The 10,608-nt window shown below is 35.7% G+C and overlaps 1 protein-coding gene across 1 annotated transcript; it reads left to right on the top strand.

Annotated features, from left to right (window-relative positions):
• Window positions 1-1,799: 1,799 nt before the first annotated feature.
• LOC132177734 (F-box protein SKIP22-like) lies at window positions 1,800-3,671 on the top strand. The gene has a single exon (XM_059590176.1). The coding sequence runs from the start codon at window positions 1,857-1,859 to the stop codon at window positions 3,360-3,362; it is 1,506 nt and encodes a 501-aa protein (XP_059446159.1). The 5' UTR covers window positions 1,800-1,856; the 3' UTR covers window positions 3,363-3,671.
• The last annotated feature ends 6,937 nt before the right edge of the window (window positions 3,672-10,608 follow it).

A 10,608-nucleotide genomic window follows, 5' to 3' on the forward strand; every position in this document is an offset into this window, starting at 1 on the left:
GGGAAAAAGACAACAAAAAGAAAATGATGTGACATCTTACCACATGAACTTTTATAGACAAAATATGATGTTTTTATTAAATTCTAGCATATCTCAAAACAAAAACACTAGATTTTTATATTCATATTTCTCATATGGCTTAAAAGTAAAAACCTAAAAAACCTATTTTCCACATTTCCTATTTATCTATCCAAACCTGCTGCTAGCCACCACTGGACATGACATCGGTCAGCCCAAACAATGTTGGCCATGACGCTCCTTCACGCCGGTAATCTCTCTCACCGAGAGTAGAGCATACTGCAAAAAAAAAAAAAAAAAAAACTCTGCTTTTTGTATTTATCTTTTGTTTATTTTCTATGTTAATGAATTTAGTACTTTCCTCTCCTCATCGCATAGGTGCTTAAATTTCATTTTAATACTTTAACATTTCTCTTCACAGGTGAGCTTAAATTCCATTTTAATAAGTGAGATGCAACACTTTAAACATTTAACTGAAATGGGTCATGAATTGACAAAGTCAATGTTCTCAGGACCTTTTGACTTTTTGACTCTGATACTCATTTATTCTAAAAACTTAAGCTGATAAATAAGATTAAATCCAAGCTACCCTTTACAAAAAAATCAATTAATTTAACATTTCTTCTATTAGTCTTCCCGTGATAAAGCATACTATTAATTTACATGGAAAATGGATAGAGAACATCAGCAAGCAAAAGGAGAAGCAAGTTTCAAATTGTCTCATGACCGGTTCGTAGTTAATTTTTATTATTTTAAAATTTAAATAGATAGGAAATAATAAATTTAATTATATTTAAATAGTTAGACCCTAATTGAATAATTAAAAAAAAAAACTAATTGGTGAAAGATAAAAGTGATTAAAAATCTCCTTGCATTTGTGAATGAAATTTAAGATTTCTGGATAATTATTTAAGAGTTGCAGATATTATTTATTAACTGATTTTTTTTTAAAAAAAAAATTTTAAAGTCAAGAACTTAAACAGTTTATGCACCGCAAGACAAAGTTTTCTTTTAAATTAGGTTTGAAGAATTTTCTTCAATCTATTCTATAAAAGTGATATGTGTCTCTTGACTCTCTTAAACATGTGAGATGCACATATTTTTTTAATAGTAGGAACAAAGTTAAAATAAATTTTATTAAAAACTTATGTGCATCTCACATGTTATTAACCTTTAAAAAAAAAAAAAAAAAAATGAGAAATGTCACTTTTATAGACTAGGTTGAAGAAAATTTCTCCAACTTAGTTTAGAGAAAAAACTTTGTCCCCCTGTTTGTTTGAAGGGAAACTCTGTCCAAATTGGGACAAAAATTTCTTCCAAATTAGTTTGAAAGAAATTTCCTTCAACCTACTTCAATAGGTGGCAAAGGTCATCTCTCACGTTTTTTAAAAAAAAAATATTTTTAAGAATTATTTATTGTCATTTTACTAACTTAAGAACTTAAACATTAATTTTTAAGAAACTTAAATATGTTGAATAGCACTTGTCACTTATTGAAATAGGTTTGAGAAAATTTTCTTCAAACTAGTTTGGGTGAAATTTGTCTCCGATAATGTTTTTTTAAACTTAAAAAAAAATTATAAAAAAAAAATTGTTAATGTCTCTAAACAAATAAATCACGATAAAAGATATATATTTTTTTTTAATAAAGAAAATGGTTTCATATTGACGTGGCTGAATCACAGGATTTAATACACGTGGCGAGAACTAAGGGACTTGATTTTTTATTATTATTTATTTTGTCCTCACTGCGCAAAAGTAATAAAGCCCACGCTCATCGCCTCCCCCGTCGTTTCAGTTTCAGTTTTTCCTATCAAACTCCGCTTTGCTTGTTTCCCATGGCAACCATGAAACTGAGAATCAGATCCCTCGAATCCAAACAGACCCTGAAAGTCGAAATCCCCACTCCCTCTACTCTCCAACAACTCAAGCAAACCCTATCTCAATCAATCTCGTCTTCCTCTTCTATCTATCTATCCCTCAATCGCAAGGACGAGCTCCACGCGTCCTCGCCCGAAGCGTCCCTCCAGTCCCTCGGTATCACCTCCGGTGATCTTATCTTCTTCACCCTCAACCCCACCGGCTTCTCCTCCTCTTCTCAAATTCTGGCTCCCAATCCCGATTCCGTACAACAACCACCTCAAACCTTGGCTCCAAATTTCCCAAATCTAGAAAACCCATCTGAAATTCCTCGAGAATCTCAAACCCTAGAGGGAATTCCTTCGAATCAAGACACCCCAGGAACCCTAGAATTTTCCGGTGCTGAAACGATGGGGGTGGATCATGGGTCTGGGGTTTTGAATTCGGAGAACGAAGGAACCCTAGAATTTTCCGGTGCTGAAACGATGGGGGTGGATGATGGGCCGGTTTCAATGGTGAAGAAGTTTTCGGAGCGTTGTTTTCTGGGGAGGGTGCTGAGCAAGGAGCTTGGCGACTATGGTGGTGACCACACGCTGTTGGTGATCGCCGTTCACGCGGTTTTTTTGGAGTCCGGTTTCGTCGGATTCGATTCGGTCTCGGGCATGCGGGTCGACCGGTTTCACCTTGCGGACGAGTGGCCTTCGCGCGCTTTCACGATGTCGCTCTGGTATACTCTTCCTGAGCTTCTAGGAAATGGGTATCGTAATTCTGGTAATATGGTTGAAAGTGTTGTTTTGAAGTTTCAAAGTTTGGGGCACTCGGTCGCTATCTATGGGTCTTTGGCTAAGGGCGGGCCCTGTGTGTATCGGGCGTGTTTGAATGAGAATAGGTTTGTGCCGGCGATCAGTTTAGCTTGTAGTGACTCGGTTGATAGCATTAACGAAGAAAATGGGTACCCTGAAAGTGAGATTTTTGAGTTTTGGAAGATGGTGAAGGATGGGCTCGTTTTGCCACTTTTGATTGATCTTTGTGAAAAGGCTAATCTCCTTCCCCCACCTTGTTTTATCCGCCTCCCCGCGGATCTTAAACTTAAGATTTTGGAGTCTCTTCCCGGTGTCGATCTCGCAAGGGTGGGATGTGTGTGTTCCGAATTGCAGTATTTGTCTTCGAACAATGAGTTGTGGAAACGGAAATGTGATGAGGAGTTTGAACTAGAGTCGGGAGCGCAGGGATTAGATCAATGGAAGGGTAGGTTTGCTTCGCTTTGGGAGAAGAAGAAGAAGAGGAAGAGGGATGTTAAACGGTTAAAAAGGTTTCTTGGGGGGAATTTTCTCATCCAGGAGAGTCCATTTGGCGCTTTTATGGGGGGCAGAGATCATGCCCTCATACCGGGTCGTCCCGTAGCTTCTGCATTCGGACCATACAGGAGGATTCAGCGGGTGAACTTCAGGGCCGATTGTCATCTAGGTGGATTTAATTTTTAGTGGTCTGGTGCTGCAACTGAATCCCTTGGGAGGTAACTTGAAGTCTCTTTTATGTATATTAATAAGTCTCACATTGGACATACCAATAGAATGAGGCCTCACAGGAGGACAGTATATGCTTTGAAAGTTTCTGCTGGTTTTGACGTTTATAAGGAGGAGCGCAGGTTTCCTAGGTTTCATTATTGTGGGTTGTGTTTATGACTTTTGGAAAAATTGAAGTTGAGTTTCTTAGTAGTGGTAATTTTAAGTTAACTGCAGTTTTGTTCTAATTTACTGGTATATTTGGTGTGGTGATTATTTTTTTTTTAATTTTTTGGTCATAATTTTCTTGTTTTACTGCTATCAAATTGATTGTTGAGCTTGATTCTGTTCGAATAGAAGTTTTTACCAAATGGGTATGGTTGAATCGACAAGATTATATGCTTTTTAATACTGGGTTTTGAAGATACAGAAAAAAGAGACGGATTTATGGTTATTTAATTTGTGAAAGCCGTTGTGGTTGCTAATGAATGATAACATTGCACTCACTCATTGAGAGCTCAGCCTGGGCTTTGTTCAAGGTTTTGGTAACCCATTGTCCGGCAATCAAAGTAGGTACCCTCGCAGACATCTACACTGCGAACAATATTTTATGTGGTATACAAAATATAGAGATCAATGTGTTGCTCACAAACTGTTCGGCGAAATGCCCCCGAGACAGTGTCTTGGAATACAATGATTAATGCGTTGCTTACATTTTTTGCAACTGATGTTTGGCGTTTTGGAGATGGGGGCATTTTTATTGGCAATTTGAGGAGACCCATTAACATATGACATTAAACAACAGGTATCTATGCTATGGAAATTATCATTGCATATTTGCATTAGATTTTTTAACATTGCATTTTGGACGGTATGATTTATGTTCTCACATGTTTTTGTCAAGAATTTATTTTTGATAAGTACACAAGCTAGCAAGGGCTAAAAAAAAAAAATTATGATAATTAATCGCGAAAGGGAAAAAAACAAAAGCTAATGTCCAAAAAATACAATGTGTTGGAAAACATAGACTCAACTTTCTTCAAAGCCCTACTTTCTTCAAAGCCCTCTCATGGTTTTCACGTAGGTATCATCTTGCACACAACAACTCTTTTGAGTGTTGCCAGTAGTCCACAAACAAATATTCAAATCAACTACTCTTCTAGGCATGATTCAAGATAACTCAACTTGACATTATGAATTACATAAGCAACATCACAATAAAGCAGAAATGGTCAACGGACAACACCGATGCTAATTTTGTTTGTAGGGTTGGCAGGTATTTCATTTGAATAATGTTTGATTGTGTTTAGGGGCCACTCTAGTCTCTTGGTAATTTCCTTCTTCTTCTTCTCTAGTGAGATCGTTTCTGATACAAATTTGGTCTCAGCACTCTACCAAAACAAGTAAATGACGTGCTGTTGTTTGTTTAGCTGCCAAATCTTTTCGTAATTCAAACATTAGAAGTCTATAGTTCTTTTCTGTTCAAATTTGCATGAAATTCAAGGTTGGTTTCTGCATTTTTACTCTAGGATTTGGAAGTTCCGCATCTTTTTTCATGCATCATTATCTTTTTAACCGCCAAACTTTGTAAAAACGTTGCATAATAGGGTAAGAGTGGTTAACAAATAAAAAGTGTGATTTTAAACCTAAAATATAGAAAATGTATGGTTTGGGAGTATATTTTTTAAAAATTACGATTTGAAAAACGAAAAAAAAAAAAAAAGAAAAAAAAAAAAAAAGAAAAAAAAGAATCTGCTTTTTTTTAATCGCACTAAGCTAGGGAATGTTTTTAAGAAACATACAATTTTAAAGACTAGACTGCGAATTTATCAAACACTCAACTACATTTTAAAAATCATTTTTTGAAATCACACATTTTAAATTCTCATTTTTAAATCGCAATTTTTGAAATTGCAATCCTGAATAAACCCTAAAAATGGTAAAAGATCTATTTGTAATGTAACATGTGATTTTGTTCAAATTATTTGAACAAACAAATAAATGTTTTACATGCAAAATGCATCATGATTTGGGATTAATATGAGCTATTTTCAATTTAATTCATAGTTATGTTTTTTTTTTTTTTTTTTTTTTTTTGACATGTCCGCACAAGGAAAAGAAAATGAAGAATGAGGATTTAAACGAGTGATGTCTGCTTCATGAGGCATGGTCTCCAGCCGATTGAGCTATCCCTTGAGTACAATTCAAGCCATGTTAAAGCACTAATTGTCTCAAAAGTTTAGACTTTAAAAAATGTGAATCTACTCATTTAATTAATACTTTAATAAACCTCACCAAGGAAGGTGTTCAAACTTTTGCACTTTCTTTCCAAGTAAATTCATTTGGATATGGCAAAAGCTTCTCACTTTATAAATATAGAAGATCGGATGAGGACACCCTTAAACAAGATTGGTAGATACAGAAAAACAGTCATTGATGTCATTGTAAGGCCTTGGTAACTCAAAAAATGCATGTCATATTCAAATATTGTAGGCCACAACTTCCAAAATAAATATTGATTCATAGATATGACCAACGTGCAAACCTCTCTAAGCATTTGAACAATTCTTCAACTTCGAGTGCATGCAAATTGATGCTCTCCCCTTAGAAATCTATGCCAATTGTTAGTAATCTAGCAACGTCTTCCTAGTTTGGTGACCTCAAGTACAGGTAGAAAAAAAAAAAAAAAAATTGAAATTATCGCTTTAACATGTAGTTTAAAACTCCATTCCAGTTAATTACTCCATAAACAAACATCCTAATTGTTGCAGTTATATTCTGTAGGGAGAATGCCCGAGCCTTTCGGTAACATTAATTCTTTCTTGGACAAAAAATGCTTTATAAGCTTTTTATTGCAGAGTGAATACAAAGAAAAAGTTCACGATGTACACAGAACCTCCTCCGAAATACATTAGAAAGATATACTGGTTGTTCAACAAAATAGGCATGCAAAAGGTTTTGTTGGCCTTGCAAAGAATTACGCCAAATAACATTGTTGCATCGATCAGAACTACGACGAGATCTTGATCCTCTTTTGCTATCCAATCGTTCTTTTTCCACAGAAAAAGTTAGAATTATTTTAAAGTCATTGATCATTAAAGGAAGAGCCACATAGAAGGCCATCAAGTTTAAGAATATAATCCATAGAGAGAGCAAATAATGAAAATTATAGAGAAAATGGTTCTATTTATATTGTAGAAATATATGACTGTTGAAAAATATGATGGGAAAAATATAAAAAAGTTCTCTAAACTAACAACTGTTTTGGAAAGAGTTCCATGATGTTCAAAATGTGCTAAAATAGCCCATCAAACTACTAAAATGTGTCAAAACGGCCATATCTATTTTTTATATTCCTATAATACCCTTATTCTTTTAAAAACTAAAATTAATAAATTAATAAAATAAAAAACTAAAAAGCTAAAAAAAAATTAATATTTTTAAATAAAATTAAAAATAAAAAAGGAAAGAGGAATGAGGTGGCTGCAAGTTGAGCCAACCACTAGGTTTGATTTTGCATTTATCCATATTTTTTATACCGAACGAGCGATTTGTAATTTTAGCCAACTATAGTGACTAATTTTTTATTTATTCCAAAAATATATATTTTGTATTTATTCGCCCCTTGGTTTTTTTTTTTTTTTCCTTTTTTTTTTTGTTGTTTAAAAAATAGTTTAGTTTATTTTTTATTTAGTTTTTAAAAGAATATGGGTATTATGGGAATATAAAAAAAGATTTTGATTGGGTACTTTAGTACTTTTTCAATATTGTAGAGCTATATTGCAAATGACTGTTAGTTTGATGAGCTTTTTTATATTTTTCCCAAATATCATCATTAGAAAAGTCACCATTTTAAAAATATAACTATTGAACAATTTGAATACTTAAAAATAAAGAATAAAGTAATCATAAAATAAAAAAAGTAAAGAAAAAATATTAGGGAAACTTCATAAAGCCCCTTGAACTTTCACGCATTTTGACATTATCCCTCCCTCCTCCCTCCCTCCGTCCTCCTGCTGTTTAAAAATTTTCAATTTAAGGTATCGAACTTTCAATTCTTTACAATGTTCTCCCTCCGTTAAGATTTTCATTAAATCTTATCAAAATTTTCAAAATACCAATTTTTTATTATAAAAAAATAAAATTAAAAATTTCAAAGATTTAGGAATTGGTATGGATTTAACAGAATTTGCAAAAAGACTTACGTCTGAATCTTTGCATTTTTTTTCTTAAAAAACCTCATTCAAGCTTCTACACGTCAAACACCACTGACTATGTGTAACGCTCCCAAACAATTAAGGCTATGTAACTATGTTCGTCAACTTATTCTATTAGAGATGCAAAACATTATAGGTTTACCACAACAATTAACTAAATTAATGTGATAATAAATGCATTATAAAAATAACATCAAATTTAAAACTTCATTAAATACATAAATACTTGGTCAAATCTCTACATTAATACTGTTGAAACAGTTTTCCGAATGATGACGTGGATTAGGGGTTAGTACAATGCTCTGATAACCGAGCGTTGATTTCGATAACCGAACGTTGATCTGAAAACAAGAGATGAGAAAAGGGGATCAAAGCTGCCGGCGTTGTCCGGCCGGTGAAAGCTCCGATGCCTAAGTTAGTCACAGTGTTTAAGGAAGAAATAAACTTGAAGATTATTGAATCAGAGAAAAGATAAGCAAAGTATATTGTTTCAGAGGGTGAAAAGAAGTTACCAAAATTATGAGAGGGGACCCCCCTTTTATAGGCATCGAATTATTCCTGTTCATCTAACACTGTGGACTCACCGAGTGCCCACGTGTTGATAGTATACTAACACAAGATATTTATTTTTCACATTCTAATATTTCTGAGGGTAATGCTCGGTATCTGTTTTAGGCTCGGTTGACCGAGCTTGATGGCCGAATATCAATAACTCAATCAACTAAGGCTGTTTTACCGAACATGAGTTTGTTTTAAATAGTAAAAATGATCGAGTATGAGGGATGGGCTGATAGATCAGAATTGGGCCCAAGTAAGCCGAAATTTGACCCAACAGTTACCCCCCAATTTCCTTTTCTTTTTAACAGAATAAGGAAATTATATGTAGGAAACCGAACATAGGTCAGTTTCTACGAGCTCGGTTTTTGTCGTTCGGTAAAACGATGCGAGTTGGCTCTTAAATTTCAAATTTCAAATTTTGAATTTTCAAAAATAAACCGAAGCGTTTGAGATATTTCACCTGCGCCTTTCGAGAACCACGTGTAAGCTCCTGTGTGCTTTTACGTTTCCTGTCATGGCCACGTGTCAGCTTCTGTACCGAGCGAGAAACGTAATGGAGTCGTTTCCCGCCTTTTGAGGACCACGTGCCAGACTTCTGGTGGTACGCCTGCTGTAGCAGCCACGCGTCTACTTCTGTACCGAGAAAGGAATGCAGAGGTTGTCGCTTCGTCGAACCCTAGCCCCTAGGGTATTCAATGCGTCGTTCGGTCTTCTTTCGCAGGTCTCTATATAACCTTCCTTTCCCTTCGCTCATACTTCACTTTCATTTTACAGACACCATTGTTACTCTCTGAGCTTCGTCAATCTTCTTTTTTTTACTTTTTAACTTGGTTTCTTCGAACCTTTGGTTCTGTTTTCTTTCTTCATTCCCTTTAACACTCCCTTGATATAAATACCTGATGGGTCCCAAGGCTCAAGATGTTCCTAAGGAACTGGGCGAATTTCATCCAATTACTTGGAGGTCCAATCTGTCAACAAAGGATGAACCACAGGTCCGCGAAATTTGTCGCATTCCTGACTCAGTTCAGTTGAGGTTTGACGATGACAAGGTTGGGACAGTAGTGGACATCGACAGCCAAGAGGCCTACGTTTATATGGACATGTTCTATATTGGCCTAAGGCTGCCTTTCCCGAGGGTAGTTCGGGAGTTGCTGAGCTACGTTCGGATAGCTCCACATCAACTGGCTCCCAACGCTTGGAGGGTGTTCTTCGCCTCAATGATCGCCTGGCCTCTAATACTCGGGGAAGGCCACCCACTTACAGTGCCCGAATTCCTCTCGGTTTACAGACTGACCAAGTGCTCTAGAACCAAGTTTATGTATACTTTTTAGCTTAGGAAGAAAAAGAAGTTGTTCACCTTCAGGCGTACTTATGCAAGCAATCATGGGTGGAAGAAAGAGTTCTTCTTTGTTCAAGGTGAATGGAAATTCTCACCTTCAGAGGTAATCAGGGATCCAAGCATCCCTCGGGAAACTATCTCCCCATCAAACCGAGGTAAACCGAATTTCGTTCTGTTCTTTTACTCTTTCTTTATAGTAAAACTGATGTTGATATCTGTCTTCTAGGTCAACAAGAACCTCTCCTAACCCATAAGGAGCACAAGCGCGTGAAAGACGTTCTGGATCACGCCGAGAGTCGTCCTCTGGAGATGGACTATGACCTTATCATGTCCGAGGCAAACAAAACTCGGTACATATGGAACCCGGCGCCTGCAACGCTTGTGGAAGCTATTGCACCGAGATTTCCAGCCGCTGAAGTTCCAGGGCAACCGACCGTGGGGGTCGCCGAGCCCTCTAAGAGAAAAAACAAGAGAAAAGCTGAAGATGTTCCTTTGAAGGAACACTCGGTGAAGCCATCAGCCAGTGCAAGTGTAACATCCCCAGTCCGTTAAGACTGAGTTTGCCACTTTTCTTTTTTTTCAACAAAAATTCTTGCAAAGATCTATAAGGTCTATCAGAGTACTTGATTTTAAAAGATACAATAAATGCGTAAAACATTTTTTCAAGAGATTTTATTACAAGCGGAATTAGAAAACATTAAACTTTAGTTGCGGAATATCATATCATTACAATAACTTATATGAAAAGACTTTGAAAATTAATAATTATTACCACCCCATTCCGGCCTCCTATTCCAGCATCCTTTCTACCTGAAAACAAGAAATAAAACTGAATGAGCCCAAAGGGGGCCCAGCAAGTAAAATCCACAACCATAAATAGTTTTACTCCTTGTTCTCAGTTTGAAAATCGTTTTCACAAATAAATATACATCCAGCCATAATAATATATGTACGTACGGTTGCATCTCCCGTAACATATACATACTATTACATCTAGTAATAGATCATCGTTGTAAATCATCTTTATAAATCATCATCATAATGCATCATTATAAATAATCTTTGTAAATCATCATAGCATATCATCGTTGAAAATATAGTATCATTTTCT

Source organism: Corylus avellana, chromosome ca4 (assembly GCF_901000735.1).
Source record: "Corylus avellana chromosome ca4, CavTom2PMs-1.0".
Lineage (NCBI taxonomy): Eukaryota > Viridiplantae > Streptophyta > Magnoliopsida > Fagales > Betulaceae > Corylus > Corylus avellana.

Coding starts and splice junctions, on each gene's coding strand:
- LOC132177734 (XM_059590176.1), top strand. CDS start 1,857: ATGGCAACCATGAAACTGAGAATCAGATCCCTCGAATCCAAACAGACC.